Genomic DNA, 21,194 nt, shown 5'->3' with positions numbered 1-21,194 from the left:
TTTGCGATTGAACTTTGGTCCCGTTCACTCCCGTCCAGACGAAGCCCTCTGTCCTCCCCTGGAAACAACATCAGGTTATGTAATTGGACCATCGGTGGGCTTGTCAAGGCAGATTAGCCAGATTCTGCAGGGATTTCTGAACCAGTGCCTGGGATTGTTTATCCCAGTGGAGTGAAGGGTAAAACGTGACGGGACAGCAGAAATTAGAAATATGACAGGAGCACAGACCGATGGGAGGGGTCGGTGTTGGGATCAGTTATGATGTTCCTGTTAGTTCAAAGGAAGTCGGATTGAAAAGCCTGATGCATTTGGTGCGGAGTCAACTACTGGTCAACTGCTTTCTCCCCTTTCATGTCTTCTGCTGTCCTATCAAAATAAAGGCTGAAAATGCCCAAAAAATAATCTTAAAAAAACAACAACAAAAAACACCATTACATTTAAAAAAAATAAATAAATAAAGGTAGGTTCCAGTGATTTGCAAGAGACAGAAAAGAATGGTTAAGCAGCAGAGGCCAAGATATTTGTCTCTAGTAGGAGTATCACTATGACACCAGGGTTACTTTCTAAGACTTCTAAGATGTCATTTAAATGAAGCTGTCTCGTCTTGACTTAGATTAGATGTTGTGCTTTGACATTGTGTAAGACTACTAGTAGTCAGTCTTCTAATTTTGGATTGATACTGTTCCCTATGCGCTGGTCCAGTGCTCACAGCTGTTTTTATCTGAGCTTTGCTCTGTTGTACGTAAAGCAGAAGTTCATTAAGAATCGTGTGAGGGCCGATGTTTTAGCTGGTTTGATGGATTAGATACAAGCAGATTGGATATTTGCATGAAACGCACCAGTGAATTGTGTCCCTATGCTCCAGTGTAGCTCAGTGGTTACCGTCAACACACCCTCATGCATACACACATATGCACCCATACCCACACATTTCAGAGCTTTATTTGTTCCCCTGGGAGTAACAAGGCGATGTTGTAACATCTGTATAAATATCAATATTTGGGCCGTTAAAGAAACAGGGAACTATTTGTATATTAGATTTTGTGTAATGTATTTAAATCTTCTGACATACGTATCAGAATTGAGCATTTCTGTTGCGTAAACTTTCCTCACAGTTTACAGCGCAATATTTCCCCACCGCCAAATACATAAATAAATAAATGTTAAATGGGCGGGGGCATCCACAATCGGTGATTATCTCATCAAGTAGATATGATCAATCCACGAATCCACACATTTACTGCAACTACGTTTATGCACCTAATGGTAGGCTGTAATGTATAGCTCACACAGTTTATAGTAAATGGGCAAAACATCAGTATGGTATCGTGGTTAAAGTGATTCAAGCTTTTGGCTCTATTCTCATCTTCTGAGGTTCTGAAATAAAAGGACATCCTCTGCTCCCAGTGTCTTCTGTCATCTCTCCACTTCCATTATATCGGCCCTTTTGCTTGAAGGCTGCAGTACGGGATGTACGGCTGAAATAGCTAATGCAACTGTCCTCAATGTCCCGCTCATCCCTAGGGCCATTTAAACAAACATGCCTGTCACTCTTCATTTTACTCGTCTGTCTCCGCTCTAAGCCTTTTATTATTTCCCTTTTCAAGCAGCCTCCTTAAACCTCAGGCCCCCTCCCCCGTCCTCTGGGCTCCCATTATAAAACAACACTAGTATTAGGATTAGGCATCGAGAACCGATTCCTGCTTGGAATCGTTTAAAAATTACGATTCCAGTGGAATTGTTTCTTTATTGGAATCATTTGGAGGATTTGGTTTCAAGTCCGATCATCGCTTCCCAATTTAACATGCGCAGGTTTTGGTTTCCGTAGCGGCCAGGTGCTTGTTGTGTTGCAGCCTTGGAGCTCAGTAAGCAGCGCTCTAGTCTGGCTTTAGTTTACGTTGGAAAAAGCCCGGGAAAGAAATTGTGAAATAAGCATGTGACCCGTTTCAACTCCACCCCTCAAAGAATCTGAATCGAGAACCAATAAGAACCGGAATCAAAAGGAAGAATCACAATTGAAATCAGAATTGTTAAAATCCAAACGATGCCCAACCCTAACTAGCATTGTCTGCTGCTTGTCCATCATCCGTCATACACTCAGGTAGCCCTGTGTAATGAGCTGAGGGGCCTGTTTGAAGGCAATGCAATTAACATGTGCCTGGGTTTAAATGGGATGACGTAACCTCCATTAACAGCGGCCCTTTAGCCTTTTCTGTGTGCTACTACAGGATGCATAGAGGCTACCATAGAGACAAGAGGGCATTTAAGCAAGACAAATAATTTTGCCGAAGGGGGTTGATGAGCTAAAGAGAGCGCCTAACGTCTCCACACCCCCCTCCACTGAATTACTTCTCCTCCTTTCTCCTCTTTCTGATTATAGGTTGACTGTCAGCTGGCCAGGCTTGAACGCAATTAGCTGTATTGGGTTGCTGCACCCGCTAGATAACACAAACGCACACTAAGATTATCTGCACATGTACATCAAGTATGGCTGTCATGCAGGATGTGAAAACACCATGGGCCCTATCTTGCACCCGGCGCAGCGCAAAGCCCGCCGCAAAGCCCGGCGCAAGTGTCTTTGCTAGTTTAAGAACGTCCAGCGCTCAATGGTGTTTTTTTGCCTCCAATGTCGCCTTCCAGGCAGCTAACCCTAACCTTAACCCTAAACATAACCATTGCCGCGCTGCCTGGAAGGCGACTTTTGGGGGCAAAAAACGCCAAACACCACCACGTCGTTTAAATAGCAAATGCACCTGCGCCCATAGGCGTACTGGTCTTGATGGCGCCATTGACCAACAAAAACCTGGTCTAAAGTCAATAACGCAGCATTTCATTGTTATTTTAACAGCACATTAGTAAAATGCTCCGAGGCTCGTGCACAGTGTTCGCACACTATGCTTGTTACACACACAGGGACGCACAGCAGCACACACACATGCTGAAGATTACAAATAAAAATAATAGCAATGCGCCAAGGTCCAAACGCGCCTGGCTTTTAAAGAGAATGGGAGATGACACTGATTGGTTTATTGCATGTTACGCCCAAAACACACCTAATATTAGTTAGTTGTGCTAGCAAGTTTCTTATATTTTCACATTGTTCAGTGGACAATTTGACAGTGCAGCTCCTCGGACTTTGAAAAACTCTATTACAGAGATGCATAGTACATACAGGTAGCCAGCCCACACATTTGTTATTTTATTTCACTGATGTTCTGACAAGACTCAGTATGGCAATTTTAGTAGACAAGAATTTCTTTAGACAAAAAAAACATCAAGATCATAAAGCTGTTAGTGGTAATGCTATTAACAAACTGGAATGAAAACCTCTTGTGGTCATGAAAACACCCCCAGCTTAATTATGGAAAGTGATAGACAACTCCTTGGTTTTAGTGCTCTCCTCAAACCGCCCTGTAAACTGATGTTCCCTCAAGATCAAACATGTCCGCTGCAGGCCTCTTAGACGTGGCCTCAGCACTCTTGCAGCATTGACAGTGTTTGAAGAGGCTCACCGGGGCTGCTTCAAGTCTGGCTGTCAAAGAAAAATGTGTGTGTTTTGAGCATGATTTGTATGATCTAAACTGAATATCTGTGTGTGTGCCCCTCAATGAGCAGAGCTGAAAAAAGCCTCTCTCTACCACTCTGATCGTACATCGAGGAAATGAAAGGAGGCCCAGTCAGACCTCCCTCCCTGTTTTGAGTTCTTCAGTGCGCCTGCAGCACAATCAAATAACCCTATCGTAGTGCATTGATTTATTTGAAAATCTTTCCTTCACTTACCTTCTGTAGCATACCCTGAGAGAGTTGGAATTCATTTGCACTGCATGCTGAAAAGAGAGTGGGTTTTTACAGTGTGGTTAAGTGTTAGGATTTGGTTGGTTTGAGGTTGTGTAATTGTAAAGCTGCAAAGGGAACAGAGGCACCCGGATTGTCACTCCAGACCTGGGACTGTATTTATGTTCTAAAGAGCCAGTATTAAAAATTCAAAATTAAAGTGCTCATATTATGCTCATTTTCAGGTTCATAATTGTATTTAGAGGTTATATCAGAATAGGTTTACATGGTTTAATTTTCAAAAAACGCCATATATTTGTTGTACTGCACATTGCTGCAGCTCCTCTTTTCACCCTGTGTGTTGAGCTCTCTGTTTTAGCTACAGAGTGAGACATCTCACTTCTGTTCCATCTTTGTTGGGAGTCGCACATGCTCAGTACTTAGGTAAGGACTACTAGCCAGTCAGAAGCAGAGTATGAGGGCGTGCCCTGACAGTACCTAGGTAAGGACTACTAGCCAGTCAGAAGCAGAGTATGAGGGCGTGCCCTGACAGTACCTAGGTAAGGACTACTAGCCAGTCAGAAGCAGAGTATGAGGGTGTGCCCTGACAGTACCTAGGTAAGGACTACTAGCCAGTCAGAAGCAGAGTATGAGGGAGTGTCCTGACAGTACCTAGGTAAGGACTACTAGCCAGTCAGAAGCAGAGTATGAGGGCGTGCCCTGACAGTACCTAGGTAAGGACTACTAGCCAGTCAGAAGCAGAGTATGAGGGCGTGCCATGCTAGCAGCTAGGCGAGCATTATAACGTGTGTTCCAAAGTGACCACGTTTGTCTCTGAAGTAAAGGCTGGACTACAACAGAGCTGTTTGGAGCAGTTTGTGAACAGTGGTTTCTGTGACATTTCCTGATAAATGAAATAATGGCCTCAGCACCCACAAATACAGGCTGGATGCTAATGAAATGACCTGTACTGTAAATTCCGCATCATGTAGGTTCCAATGACTTAACTTTATGTCCTACTTACCACCCAGAGTTTCTCTTTTCAACACATTTATTCGTTAATTCCAATCACTTCAGCTTTTTTTCTATCATTGCTAAGCTGCCATAAATAAAAGTAAACTCTTGCAAGTATTTCCAAATAGAACCTTTCCAGCGGTAGGGTTATAAACTTTGGTCTGCTGGAAGGCTTTTCATGTGAAACATTTGTGCAGGAAGTGCTCGTAGTAGCGTAACACCCAGGAACTACAGGCGTCAAATAGCAATCTACTAAATCTTGGTAAATTACATCTCTCCTTGTTTTGTATAAAGTTAATGTTCTTTGTACACTGCCCTTGTAAAATAAAAATAAAAAAAATTATATAACAGGGCTGGGCGATATGGAGAAAATCAAATATAACAATATTTTTGACCAAATACCTCGATGTCGATACCGCAACGATATTGTAGAGTTGACTATTGGCGCTTTCACAAAATATTTACACAATGAGATTTTTGATAAATAATCATCAGTAATGTGGATATAATGACTAAGTGGGTAAAGGCAAATAAACAGTTACAAGAAAAGTACATCGCTTTACTGTAATGAAGCCTTTAAAACCAGGAAAAGACCAAACTTATGGCATATCACGATATCAATATAATATCGATATATTGCCCAGCTCAACATAACGGTGATCAAAAAAAGCAAAGTGGAAGCAACAGGAAATAATAAATGAATGCTACCAGTATTTCTGTTTTGAGAGGAGAAAGTGATCAGCAGATGGGTGAGTGACTGTTTTTATTTGAGAATTCTTGTTGTTTTCACCCAACGCATAGTTTCAAAATTGGTTTGGCGGTAGGGCTGCTCGATTATGGGAAAAATCATAATCCCGATTATTTTGGTCAATATTGGAATCACGATTATTTAACACGATTACTCGTTGACGTTTGGAAAGATGTTGCAGTTTTTTGTTATTTTAAAAACCGTGAAACAGTTAAACAAATCAACAGTGAAAACGCCGTGAACTGTGAAACTACCCTTCATACTTTTCCCGGGTAAAAAATAAGATTTTATTTGCAAAACGTAATGTGCAAAATAATTGTTTTTCTCGATTACATTTTTATTGTGATCGTTAGAAGCCAAAATCAAAATCGGGATTAAAATTTGATTAATTGCACAGCCCTGTTTGGCGGTAACAACTGGTAAGATAAAACTACCAATTCTGGTGGTAGTAGCTCAGTCAGTAGGGAGTCGGGTTGGGAACCGGAGGGTCCATGGTTCCAGTCCCCATACGGACCAAAGTATGGTGGTGGACTGGTAGCTGGAGAGGTGCCAGTTCACCTCCTGGGCACTGCCAAGGTGCTCTTGAGCATGGCACCAAACCCCCAACTGCCCGGGGCGCCTTTCCATGGGCAGCCCCCTCACTCTGACATCTATCTGTTAGTGCATGTAGAGGTACTGAGCGTGTGTGTGTAATTCAGGCCTGTGTGTAATAACAACAGAGTGAAAACATTGTGATTTGAAGTATAAATTATTATTATTATGTACTTTCCTCTTCCCAAAATGTGACCCTTAGCTGTTTGGTCCAGACATGTCCTACATGTCAGTGTCCTACCTTTGGGTCCTACACTCCGTAGGGTAAACTTCCTACAGTTGTGTTGTGGGGCTTCAGTAACTAGTGTGCTGTCGTGTCAGCGTTAAAAGAGCAGCTTTGTTCCTGTGATGAAACGTTGGCTCTGCCGACTCCACAGCTGTCCGCTCTCCTTCACTTTCTCTTCCTCCCACCGTCTCTCATTCTAGCAGTCTTGTTTGTATTCCCGTTGATTTCATCTCTCTCTCGTGTGCCCTTTGGTTGCGCCCTCGCTGTCACACGTCTCATTGTTTTCTCAGCATCACTGCGAGGCTCGCTGCGTCTCGGATCTGTCTTTCTGTCTCCGTTAGTCATCCCTCGCTCCATCTTTTCATGTGACGCCGCTGCACTCCCTTCATCGTCTGTATTCATTCAGACAACACGGGGACTTGGTTGTTGCTGCTTTTGTCACCTCTGCCAGCAACGATGATGTTTTCGCCCCCGGCGTCCGTCTGTCTGTGTCTGTTAGCAAGATGTCTCATAAAGTTACTGGTGAATTTAGTTTTTCTTCAGCCATAATGTCGCTACGGAATTTTCAGCAGTGCTATTATAGCTTAAATTTTAAAATAACATTTAGTATTCAAGTAATGACAAAGCAACAGAGTTCTGTCATACTCACCAATTTAATACTTTTTGACAAAATTACTGTCCTCGTTTACTAATCTATTTCAAAAGCTTTGACTTGGCAGTTTTTTTCGATCAGTGTTACGCTGCTGTCAATGGAAAAAACATTTCACATGAAATGCCTTTTATTATAATTCAACTTAATTTACTAATTCATTTTGATCACGTCTACTTAGCCATTGTTTCTGTAAGTGTTAAGCTACTGTTAATAAAAAGTCATGTAAAATCTCCCAGGAAAGACGGGGTTATGCCCTTCGGGCTGGAGGGATTTTAACGTAAAACAACTGGACTGGAAGAGTTGAGTTTAATTGACGCATAACGAAAAGAAAAAAGCAGAGTGGAATAGACTGGAATTGATTAACAAGTGGGAACAGCATTTTTGTTAAAAATCCGTTATGAATGCAGTGAAGCCAGGTGAGACCTGAGCATGACACGCACACCTGGCAGCCTTCACAATGAACTTCTATACATTCTCTCTGCAAAGACTCACTCCCATCGAGCACATCACCACCACTACCTCATCACAGCCTTTCAGCTGCTGTGAGAACAGCTGTCACTTGCTGACACACACACACATGCACAGACACGCGCATATATAACAGCTGAGACAGCTACTTCCTGCCTGTTTGACTGTTCTTCATATTAAGATAAATATGCGAAGGAGCTGTGTTTCTCATCCCTACTGAATCAAATGCTTATTTTTTTTAAGATAGGGTGGGTAAGATACATACTCTTTACTGCACATACGCCCTTTCCAAAATGATTGCCCCCCCCCTGCCCGTGGCAGCAGATCAACAAGTCCTCATTTAACAACGGTCGCAGTTTTAATCATGTAGTTATTGTTGTGAAACGCTCACAGTTAGGTTAGGTTTAGTCACCAAACATACTTGGTTAGGTTCAGGAAAGGATCATGGTTCGGGTGAAAACAAGTGTGTTTGTTACGTAACTTCATGTAACGTAGTTACATACAGAACTTAAAGTGCTCATATTATGCATTTTATCCCTTTCCTTTATTGTGTTATGTATTTTTTTTGTGCACGTTATAGGTTTACAAAGTGAAAAAGCCCAAAGTCCCCCCCAAAAGGGACTTACCATCTCCAACAGAAAACACTGTTCACAAACTGCTCCAAACAGCTCTATTGTAGTCCAGCCTTTACTTCAGAGACAAACGTGGTCACTTTGTAACACAGGTTATAATGCTCGCCTAGCTGCTAGCATGGCACGCCCTCATACTCTGCTTCTGACTGGCTAGTAGTCCTTACCTAGGTACTGTCAGGCCACGCCCTCATACTCTGCTTCTGACTGGCTAGTAGTCCTTACCTAGGTACTGTCAGGGCACGCCCTCATACTCTGCTTCTGACTGGCTAGTAGTCCTTACCTAGGTACTGTCAGGGCACGCCCTCATACTCTGCTTCTGACTGGCTAGTAGTCCTTACCTAGGTACTGTCAGGGCACGCCCTCATACTCTGCTTCTGACTGGCTAGTAGTCCTTACCTAGGTACTGTCAGGCCACGCCCTCATACTCTGCTTCTGACTGGCTAGTAGTCCTTACCTAGGTACTGTCAGGGCACGCCCTCATACTCTGCTTCTGACTGGCTAGTAGTCCTTACCTAAGTACTGAGCATGTGCGACTCCCTACAAAGATGGGACAGAAGTGAGATGTCTCACTCTGTAGCTAAAACAGAGAGCTCAACACACAGGGTGAAAAGAGGAGCTGCAGCATTGTGCATTACAACAAATATATGGTGTTTTTTTGAAAATTAAACCATGTAAACCTATTCTGATATAACTTCTAAATATAATTATGAACCTGAAAATGAGCATAATATGAGCACTTTAACTTGTAATAAGTTATTTTAGTTTAGAGCTCTTCTCTTACTAGCAGGCAGCCTGCTGACACGATTGTGTCATGAGTAAAGAATGCTGGACTATTGCCACTGTGGCAACCGCAGCTTAACCAGATAAATGGACTTGTAGGGACACATCTCTATTCCCCCCCCCCCCTCCCCGAGGGACACAATCCCTCAGTGCACGGACGTGACAATGCCTCATCACCCTTTACCATTGCATAATGTAAACACCTTCTATTCATCGTGCCTATCACTGATTTCATTCAGTGGGGGTCGGGTTATCTGTGCACCTTTCATCGGTCAGTTCACAGAGAGCTCTCAACACGAAGTAGATCAACAGTAGCTTCTAATCTACTAATACAGTGAGGTGACAGTGAGTCATGAAGCGGGGGGACACCAAAGCCTCCCATGATGGAAGGACCCAGGGGAGCAGCCCCAGCATGTGCCTGAGTGAAAATGAATCCGCCACCATCAACATCTCCTTCCCCCAGCCTCCTTCTTTTTTGTTCTCTCTCTTTTTCCCTCCGTTCTCCTCCCGCGCCACAAAGCAGGGTTTGACAGCATGACAAGAGTGATGACATCACCACGGTACCGTCCTGAATAGGGCCGATAGAGCCAGTTTAGCCCAGACACTGGGCCATTGTTACACACACACACACACACACACACACACACACACACACACACACACTTGCCATGTGTTCTCACCCTGGATCCCCATCATGTAAGGATAATTCATAATGATTAAGAGATTAGAAGGTGTTCTCCGCCGCCTCACCACCGTCCAACACCCTAACAACAACAGTTCAATCTTTAGTTGTCCTGTTGCCAAGGAGACAGATGGCTGCTGCTCTCACCCAGCCAGTGCCAGGCATTGGCAGCAAAGCTCGGTGTAGCTGGCGCTAGCTCCATTAAGAGAGAACGAGAGGGTTGAGTGTGTTTTTTTGTGCACATATGAGCTGTGTGTGTGTGGTAGTAGCAGGTGCTGCTGGTGGAGCACTGGGTGATGGAATGTGTTGGTGAAGCCAAATGGATGAGCATTGTATTATGGGAGCAGTAGATGAGCTCCTGCTGATTTGTAGTGGGAGTTCTGGCCATGAAGAAGAACTTTTCTTCACTGCTGCTGAATAGGGACAAAGCTTAACGTAATATCAGCGTGGGGTAATCTTTGTTGGCCTTCCCTGTGGAGAAAATGTTTACGTTGTCAATGCTAAAAAAAATTATTTTAAAGGTGAAGATAGCACTACTATTATTACACTTTTGTTTGTAGAGCTTTACTTCTGCATACAGATACTGTCCATTTTCTCCTTCATTCAATCGGTTATCCTGCACTGTCCTAAATCATGGATGGATCAGTTATGGACCCCAAGAAGAATAGCTGCTGCAATGCTGTAGCTAATGGGGGGTCCTAATGAACTACTGGACCAGTAAACCAAGAGGTTCAGGGGGCCACTGGACAAGACTCAAAATGACCATGAAAAGATGCAAAATGACCCAAAGCGACTTCTTAGGCCACACCTACACTACAACTGCTTTTTGGTTTAAAAAATGAATATCTAATGCTACGTTTGCGCCTCCCGTCCGCACTACTTCAGTATTTCAAGACCCCTAAAACTGAGATATTTGGAAACACTGCTGCCCCTGTCAGTCTTATCGGTTAGGCACTGCAAAGCGACTACAAAGAGGCACAAATAACCACGAAAACAAAGAGACACAAAACACCCACAAAGAAATGCACACAAAATGACCACAAGAAATAAAGAGACCAAAAAATAACTTTAAAGTGACACAAAACGCCTATTAAGAGATGCAAAACAACCCGCCAAGAGACACTAAACAACACCATATCATTGCATTATGGGGAATGTAGGGCCCATCTGTTTTTAGGGCTTGATCTATACTGCAGACAGAAATTGCATTCTTTTTTTTTTTTATCTCTCTCTTGCAAGTACAGTAAAAGTTGAATTTGGAGTGAAGTCTATGAGTGATAATTAGGATGCTGGTTCATTTTGAGATGTGTAAAGGCTTGTTTAATGTGCTCTGATGACTGGTGGACAGAAATGTGTCAAATCTGTCTGGATGGCACATGTGACAAACAATGATAAATGGATCAATTTGTATGTGTGGATTTTCCATGTTCTACCTGTTCAGATTCCAACCAGATGTGAGTGCTTTATGAAGTGGCTGCATGTTTGAGCTTGTATTTCCACATCAGTAGGGATTGTGTGCACTCTACAGGCTCTTTTTCTGCCCACAATGCATTGTTGATTTTTAACGCTTGACTGGCTCGCCGAGGGAGATGATTTAATGTATTCAGCCGATTTTGAGGATATGCACAAGCAGATGCTTTTGAAGTAGCACAAGACATACGAGCCCTGGAGACTGTGAATAACGGCCTGCTGTCAAAGCCATGAACACACACTGCCTGTACCTTTTTATGCTGCAGGTGAAACACTGACAGTGTTGTAGTCGGCCACGGCAGTTGCCGAGTTTGCTTCATTAGTGTCTGTCTGCTTGGTCTGCCTCCAAAGGGGACACACACACACACACACACACACACACACACACACACACACACACACACACTTTAACCATTTATTTATGTCCACATGAAGGAAATGATACAGGGACACAAATATTACAAATGCAGTACAATAAATACGCAAACTCATGGACCAGTGGCATGCAGCAGGTCTTCACAATATCACTTAATAAGCACAATACTCAGTTCTTAAGGGTATAAGTAGCAACGTCTCCGCCATATGTGGCGGCTGCCAATAATAGCAGATATGGCACAGTACTTTGCAAGCTGTTTAGCCCCCTTTTTGGCCATCCCAAGTTGTTGCAGCCCTCTTACTACCAACCTGTGTGTGTGTGTGTGTGTGTGTGTGTAGCCTAGGACACACACACACACACACACACACACACACACACACACACACACACACACACACACACACACACACACACAGTAATGTGAATCTGCAGGAGACTCTTACTGGAGTCCACTCCACACACTGATTCTCATACACTCTTAGAGCAGAGTGTCTGTCCCACATGTCTGTGTTGTGTTGTAATTGGGCATTTTCTCCTTGGTAAGGGGCGGAGCTTTAACATGCTTTGTCTAATGAGATGCTACCTCACTGTTTCTCTCCTCATTGTGTACTGTTTGTGCATTTTCATACTTTCATACATATATGTATTCTCCTGGGGCCTATTGCATGTAATTAGAGGTGCATTAAGTGATTTGTGGCTCTAATGATGCAGTTTGTGTCATATAATATCCCACCCCTGACACTCGGATGAGGGGGGGGGTGCTGGCTGTATGGGGTTTCTATTAATGGAAATGACCTCATTATTGTGATGATTGTCAGCAGATATACAGACAGAGGGGGTGAAGAAAGCTATTTTTTTGCAGCAAACTGTTAAGGTTCAGCTTGAGAAAGGATGGCAGCAACTCCTGCAGCAAAAAGGCCACGGATATAAATTGAAAAATCCCAGAATTTCTACCTAAGCAAGTTTTAATCGTCCACATTAGAGTTTTTCTCAGTCGCTTTGGTACATTTCTGGAATCATTCTTAACGTTTGCAAACCAGTAAGTCGATTTCTCAAAACAATTATTACAAACGGCACCGCACAATGGATGACCTGCAAAAGCCTGTAACTTGCTCAAAATCTCAAGTCCATTCCTCAAAAGTAAATCTTGTATATGTATATAATATATTTATATATATGTCAGTGCCATCAGAATGTCACGTCATTGGGATTGTGTCACAAAGAAGATGCTTAGTTTTGTCAAAAAGCTTAGTTGTGTTGTCAATATAAAATTGTACTCTTTCGGTGTATTTCTGATGTACACTATGAGTATTGGATGACAATCGTTGAAAAAAGACTGCACTTTATCTGTATGGAATTCATACATTCCAACAGTAGAAAGTCACACGTTCCTTTATGTGAGATTAGGATTGCAAGAGATTGGACAGGATTTGTATGTATGTATGTATGTAGGCTTTTACAGTATTTTTGGTTTTTCAACAAATAACAGTGTCATTGCGATTCAGAAAGAAAAACACAAAACTATGTGTTGTGCTCTGTTTAGATATGCGTGCCAATTGAAGGTTCAGTTGGTGCACCTCCCAAGCTATTTACATAGAGGTTGATCATTGGTTGAACTCATGTTTCACGCAGTCCCCTTCATTAGTGGAAGTCAAGATTCAATATTCACTGGTTCCAGCTAGAGCTAAACTGATACATTTGAGTATATTATATTATATATTATCATTTTTTAGCAGATTTAGGGGCCAGCCACACAGAACCGCTTTTTGGTGCAAACGCACGTTTTGCATTATTTTGGCCGATCGTCCAAACGAATCCTGTAAACGCACTGCCTGAAGACGCACTTTTTTAAAACCTGGTCCCAGTGTGAAAAATTTTGAAAACGCCGCCCTTGCGTCATCGCCGCACCCCTCGACCTCTAGCCTTCAACCTCTTATCCTGCGACGACGTCTCATAATAATAATAATAATAACAACAACAACCACAATGGCGGACTACACGCTTGTGTAGTTTCTGGTTTCCTTGCACTAGCCATTTTCGTCGTCTTCTTCTCGTGTTTGGTTTCTTCTTCTACTGTCTGTTTGTATATAGCGCGCAAGCTTTATGCGCATGCGCCGTCTCTTCTCCGTTTTTTGGTGAATTTCTGTCACAGAAACAGCGCCACCTATAGGCCTGGAATATGAAGTAGCGTGTTGAGTCTTTTACAAATGGATCCGTTTGGACGCATGAACGTATAGGAACAGTCCACTTCTAAAACAGTTCTACTAACTACTCTCCCCCAAAACCGGTTTTGCCATTTGCATTCTCACTGGCCAAGTGGCCATAGGGACTGGTAGGAGGAAAAGAGAAAAGACCGTGGCCTGAAGTAGGAGCTGAAAGAGTTACAGGAACTGCAGCCAGAGGAACTTAAAAATCCCCAAACTGGTCCAGTCGGAACACGAGAAAAAAAAGGGTTCTAGGAACGTTATGTTCTAGGAACTGCAAAAATCCCTCCGGTCAGAAAGCAGCTATATATTCTTGAAACGACGCCGGGGAAGATGGGGGGGGGGGAAAAAAAGATGGTTTTGGTACGTGTGCACGTGGCCTTAGTGAAAAATGAGACGCTCTGCTGCTATATACAGTATCATTGTTAACTAAATATCTTTGGGTTTTGAACATTTGATTTGGATTATTGAAAGGTGTGATGGGCGTTTTTTTTATATACATATATATTTATTTCATAGACTGATATTCAATAATATTAGTAATAATAATAAAGGAAAATGTTTGTGTTTTGGGCACTTGTTTGGACAAAAGAAGCAATTTGAATTATTCACAGTAAAAAAATAATAATAATTTAAATAAAAATGAAAAAAAACAAAACAAACATTACCCGTTATTCACTCTTAGTAACAAGAGAAGGTGAGAGACGCTAATGTGTGACGTTGTGTCGAAGTCACACACCAGTGACACACGCCATCATGAGACTAGTTTTTATAATGGGAGTTAGTGTCAGACCCTGTGTGAAACCCTGCACTTTGGAAAAATGTATTCATAAAACAGTTTCATCAGTGTCAGAAGAGACTTGCAGTAGAAACCAGAGAGTCCGCTGAGAACCAGAACGGGAGGATAGCAGAGAAAGAGGCAGGTATAGGTCTCACACACACACACACACACACACACACACACACACACACACACGCAGGCTTCATTGATCTGTTGTTGCTGATCTGTTGCACCGCTGCTGCTTTGCAATTCAATTTGGGAGACAGCAGTGAGGGCCATCCACAGGGGCCAGATCGGCCCTCATACTCTTAGCACAGTCTCTTTCACTTTTAATGGCAGAGCTGCTCTCGCCGGCTGTTTTTTTTCAATTCCTGGGTAACCCGTAGCAACCAGACACTTACACCTTGATGAGGGGAGGAGTTGAGGAACGAGGGAACAGAATGCTCTTACTCCTCGCTCAAAAGAGGCATTCCACCAATCGGAAAATAAAACAAGGCTTTTTCGACAGGGCACTGCGCTTCCTTGGGGCCTGAGCAATACACCTGCCATGACATAGTTGCGTCTCCTAGCAACGCTAGAGTATATGCGTACTTTGTCAACAGCTAGCTATTTGGGACCAGGCTATTCCCGGTAACAAAAGTGTTCGTTATGGAAGTTACATCGCTGATGCTTGACATTTTTGAGTTGCTTTCTTCTGTTTTTGGATGTAGTGTAGCGAGCCACAGAGAGCGAGCTGTACCCAGCATACCATTCGGCGATGTAAGCGCTAATAGGGGTGCCCTCTAAATACATTACACAGTGTGTACATATCACACTACTAATACATATGTTGACGCTGCCCTTCCCTGGGTCGTCAACAATACACCTGCCGAGTGTAAAGTCGACCGGATGAACGTTGTTGGGAAAATGGAAGGACAGACACACAGAGTCCTTTCATTTTAGTTAGATAAAGCATGTCTGGTTGTGTTCTTGTGTTTAGCTTAGTGTTGTGTGGTTTAATTCAGGTTGTCATGACGATTATTTGATATAAAAAAATCTGAATTAGTGCGGGTAGGATTGAAACCACACAAACAACCTCACAAAAAAACCAATACGAAGCAGCAGAGCTAACGCTAATTGGATGAGGTGACGGACAGCTTGGTGGAAAAGACTCCATCATAATGAAAACAGACCCGAGGTTAAATCCTCTGCGTCCATACAGAGTCCCAGAGGGTTGTGTGAGGGGGGGTGGGATCAACTGACTCACCAATGTTGTTGCTTTTGTTTGCCGTGCAGCGAGCTGCAGAGGGAAGATCCTGCTCTGATACAGCTTGTGTGCTTTTCTTGGCTTTCTCGCCACATTGACCTTTTAAAGATTAAGTAGCCCATTCAGTCAAGGCACAGAGTGGTTTGTCCACACCCTATGGTGTGATGCTGTTTGAACGTGGCTTGTCTCAGCTGCAAGTAACTGCATCTATATGTGGAGTCCAAGCCCAGCTAATTATAGAAAATGACCCCAAAACACAAGGCTTTATGCGTCAAGTTCACTGTGCTCATGTGTCATTTGTGCTCATACTTATTTGAAAGGAAACCGAAAAACCTGCCATGATAGGTCACCCAAACTCCACTTGTGTGCGTGTCAAATCAACCTATATATACACTAAACTATAGGACTGTAACAATACACTCAACTTACGATTCCACACCATTCACAGATTTGATTCACGTCACGATTTTCTCACAATTTATTTAACAGAATGAGCTGCAGACAAATGACTGAGAAATATTCCTTTATTTATATCAAAACAACAGATGGGTCCTTTAAAAAAAAAAAAAAAAAAGTCCAACTGAAATTGTATTTCATCATAACAAAAAATAAAAATGAGATGTTTAAATGAAATCCCACATCCAAATAACTAAATAAATAGAAGAAGAATCTCTTCAAATAAATAAACTAAGAACACGTAGTGAAGTCTGAAGTCGAACAAGTGAAATCAAAAGTAGATCATGCCTTAGGCCTTTCATAAATTGCGTGTAAAGTAAATAAAGTGTGTGTGGGATTGAGTGAAAATGAACTACAGTGTGTGTTCATTGGAGTGAATGAACATGTCACCCAGTGCAACAGTGTGGCTCACTGATGTCTTTTAATAGTTTTTGGACAACAATGGAGCTCTGTGGCACAGAGGAAGAAGATATATCAGGCTTTGATACAGACAAACTACTTGGTAAATACATTCAATGCTGGTTTGGCACTGCATGTGGGATAAAATCGAAACTAGATTTATTTCCTGTGCACACGGTAAAATGGATTACCAGGACTGAGTTAGAAGAATAGCAGAGCAACATGAGATGCAGTTAAGATGCTAGTGGCATTTAATCAACATCAATAATCAGATAATCAATACTCAATTGAGCAGCAGAATATGAAGACCCAATACCTAATCAGCTTAATACTGCTATTGATCTCATGCCAATTCTGATCTTTAAAATCACTCAAAACTGCTTCATTGTTCATTGTGTGTGTGTGTGTGTGTGTGTGTGTGTGTGTGTGTGTGTGTGTGTGTGTGTGTGTGTGTGTGTGTGTGTGTGTGTGCGTGTGTGTGTGAGCGTGCAAATCACACACACACACACACACACACACACACACACACACACATATATATATAAACACACACCTACAGTGGGGAGAACAAGTATTTGATACACTGCCAATTTTGCAGGTTTTCCCACTTACAAAGCATGTAGAAGTCTGTAATTTTTATCTTAGGTACTCTTCAACTGTGAGTGGCCTTCTCCAGATCCTTCAGGTTTCGGGACTGTCGTTGGGCAATACGGACTTTCAGCTCCCTCCAAAGATTTTCTATTGGGTTCAGGTCTGGAGACTGGCTAGGCCACTCCAGGACCTTGAGATGCTTCTTACGGAGCCACTCCTTAGTTGCCCTGGCTGTGTGTTTCGGGTCGTTGTCATGCTGGAAGACCCAGCCACGACCCATCTTCAATGCTCTTACTGAGAGAAGGAGGTTGTTGGCCAAGATCTCGCGATACATGGCCCCATCCATCCTCCCCTCAATACGGTGCAGTCGCTCTGTCCCCTTTGCAGAAAAGCATCCCCAAAGAATGATGTTTCCACCTCCATGCTTCACGGTTGGGATGGTGTTCTTGGGGTTGTACTCATCCTCCTTCTTCCTCCAAACACAGCGAGTGGAGTTTAGACCAAAAAGCTCTATTTTTGTCTCATCAGACCACATGACCTTCTCCCATTCCTCCTCTGGATCATCCAGATGGTCATTGGGAAACTTCAGACGGGCCTGGACATGCGTTGGCTTGAGCAGGGGGACCTTGCGTGCGCTGCAGGATTTGAATCCATGACAGCGTAGTGTGTTACTAATGGTTTTCTTTGAGACTATGGTCCCAGCTCTCTTCAGGTCATTGACCAGGTCCTGCCGTGTAGTTCTGGGCTGATCCCTCACATTCCTCATGATCATTGATGCCCCACGAGGAGAGATCTTGCATGGAGCCCCAGACCGAGTGAGATTGACCGTCATCTTGAACTTCTTCCATTTTCTAATAATTGCGCCAACAGTTGTTGCCTTCTCACCAAGCTGCTTGCCTATTGGCCTGTAGCCCATCCCAGCCTTGTGCAGGTCTACAATGTTATCCCTGATGTCCTTATACAGCTCTCTGGTCTTGGCCATTGTGGAGAGGTTGGAGTCTGTTTGTTTGAGTGTGTGGACAGGTGTCTTTTATACAGGTAACAAGTTCAAACAGGTGCAGTTATACAGGTAATGAGTCTCCACTCATTACCTGTATTAACTGCAGGAGGGCTTCTTAAAGAAAAAACTAACAGGTCTGTGAGAGCCGGAATTCTTACTGGTTGGTAGGTGATCAAATACTTATGTCATGCAACAAAATGCAAATTAATTATTTAAAAATCATACAGTGTGATTTTCTGGATTTTTGTTTTAGATTCCGTCTCTCACAGTTGAAGTGTACTTATGATAAAAATTACAGACCTCTACATGCTTTGTAAGTAGGAAAACCTGCAAAATCAGCAGTGTATCAAATACTTGTTATCCCCACTATATATTAGGAATTTACCAGCTGCATAAACATATTTATGTCACTATAATGTTTTTTGTGCACATATGAGCTGTTTGGATGCTGTGTGTGTGTGTGTGTGTGTGTGTGAGACACACACATCATTTTAAGCAAGAAGGTTGGTTGCATGATCCAGGATATGTCTAAAATGTATTTTGCATCTTTTTACGATATGTGGTGGAGTGATTTTATCTGTGAAAGTTCTAGAGCTCATGAACTGAGATATGAAAATGGGCAGATAAGAGTGAACAGACTGAGATGCAGGGATGTAAGAAGCAGATAATGCCAGCAGCACTGTGTGTGTGGTTTTCCTGTCACACCACAGCCGAGCAGTTTCCCTCACATTATCCACCTCTCATTTCACAGAATGACTGGTGAGACGTTCAGTTCACTCCCAAACACCACAGCAGAGCAAATCAATAACCTCTTCTTTGTCGAGTGAGGAAACTGTGAACAGGACAATTTACCTTTCTACAGCTCGAGGGTGATGAGGTTGATAAGATGATACATTCTTTGGATCGTGTTCTCAGTTTGACTTCAGAGATGTGAGTGGTGAAGAGTAGATTGCACTAAATCAGAATGAAATAATAATATGAAATAAACAATAAATACAGAAACAATATGACAGACATATGACAGATATTGATTTCCTTCTTTGCTGTGTTCAAAACATTTTCTCAAAAACTGAGGCACTTGGGATAAACATATCTATCTGCACACGAGAAGAAAAAAGGAACAGATCCCCTGATGACACCGGAAGATATAGTCTCTCCCGGGTCATACAGAAGGCACAAGTGAGGTTGTTGGTATATATACTCGAGTGTAAAACGCCCTGCTTTTCCTAGGGAGTTTAGTGTGTAGGAGAGAGCTGATTAAGGCTTCTAATCCTCGGCCTGGTGACTCCAGTCACAAGAGCAGAGATTCTCTCACCGGGATTAGTCTACTGTCTGTATATTTAAGTGTTTGTATTCTGATGTAATCCGAACATTTACAGTAGACAGTGTGAGCTTGTTTTCACTAAATATGTTTACAGTGTCTTGAAGGGGAATGCAACCACTTTTACACAGCAAGATGAGTAAAATTGATCCAGGAAGTAATACTCACCCTGTCAAAACAGTTGTATAATGTGGCTCTGGTGGAGCTTTGTCAAGTCTGAGAAAATAATCCGGGTGATGTCATGCTGATGTCATCAGGGTAATCTCGGCCGGGGAATCGGAGACTACACATTTATATTAGAAAGCCTGTGTTAGAAACTCAGGGATTTGAGTTTGAAAAGGACATGGCTTTGAGTCTGGAGTTTGACTGAGAGCTCAATTTGACGTCAGTGGTTTTGCTGCTCCTGGAAATGTTTGTTGCCATGCAAATGCTGCTTGGTTTAACTCCAAATAGTTTACTGCTCACTAACACTAAACCCCATGCTACCACTTCACTCACAGATCCATCATTCAAGGCAGACGCTGACATGCATCGTTAACATTTTCACTGAACATTGCACCTCTGAAATATTCATGAAACGGTCTTATGAGGAGACCGAAAGGAATGTCACACTCGAACATACTAATGAAAATAATACTGAAAAGTGCTGTTTTAGATACTCCCTTTCAAGCCCATGTGTGTTGTGTCTTAAAATTCCATGCCATGCTCTTGTGATATCGATAGTGTCTGTGTCATGTTCATGCTCTACTCATTCTTATGCATCATTAATCTGCTTTTCTGTGTGCATTTGTTTTGACATTGCGCTCTTTTTTTCTTCTTTTGTTTTGCTCCATGTTTTTCTGCATGTGGCTCGCCCGTAGCTTTGTACCAATGGCTAGAAGCAGACCGCCAAGGCAGGGATCCAGATACTGCAGCCACAGGTAAAACACCATCAACTGTTCCACATCTTCATAACAGAGCGCTACACCTCACACTGTTTCCCTGCTGTGTTATTTACATGGTGTCACCACACCCCAACAGTGACTCTGTATAATGAAAATTGCATATACATAAGGGGCCCTATTTTAACGATCTAAGCGCACAGCGTGAAGCGCTGCTGCAGGTGCGTTTAGGGCGTGTCCAAATCCACTTTAGCTATTTTAACGGCAGAAAAAAGGGTCCGTGCACCGGGCACATGGTTCAAAAGGGTTTTACTTCAATAATTCCTAGGTCTGTTTTGGGCGTAACATGCAATCAACCAATCAGAGATCATCTCCCATTCCCTTTAAAAGCCAGGCGTGTTTGGACCTTGGCGCATTGCTGTTATGATGGAGGATTTGCACCGTAATATTTTTATTTGTAATCTTTTGCATGTTTGTGTGCTGCTGCTTGTCCCTGTGTATGTGTGTGTAACCAGCATAGTGTGCGCACGCTGTGCATAAGCCTAGGAGCATTTTACTAATTTGCTGTTAAAATAACAATGAAATGCTGCGTTATTGACTTCAGACCAGGTTTTTGTTGGTCAATGGCGCGATCACTTCCCGCTGCCTCAAGATAGCAATACGCCAAGAAGTCACCTGAACACACCTCCCTGTGACTGACCAGCACGCCCATGGGAACACAGATGGGCGCAGGTGCATTTGCTATTTAAACGACGTGGGCGCTGGACAGGAAACTGACAACTGGGTCGGTCTTAAACTAGCAAAGACACTTGCGTCAGGCTTTACGCTATGCTGCGCTGCGCCGGGTGCAAGATAGGGCTCTTAATCTTAAAGCTGCGACCCTAAGAGCATAGCGGCCTCAG

The 21,194-nt window shown here is 42.8% G+C and overlaps 1 protein-coding gene across 1 annotated transcript in view; it reads left to right on the top strand.

The window, feature by feature from the left end:
• Positions 1-21,194, top strand: part of LOC144537650 (DENN domain-containing protein 5B-like) — a 93,874-nt gene that overhangs the window by 18,171 nt on the left and 54,509 nt on the right. The window contains 1 exon segment of the mRNA XM_078281429.1: positions 20,272-20,331. Within this exon segment, the coding sequence (XP_078137555.1) occupies positions 20,272-20,331 (60 nt within the window).

Source organism: Sander vitreus, chromosome 23 (assembly GCF_031162955.1).
Source record: "Sander vitreus isolate 19-12246 chromosome 23, sanVit1, whole genome shotgun sequence".
NCBI classification, from domain to species: Eukaryota; Metazoa; Chordata; class Actinopteri; order Perciformes; family Percidae; genus Sander; species Sander vitreus.
Note: the sequence above shows the minus strand (reverse complement) of the source record. Positions and strands in the feature narration are given on the sequence as shown.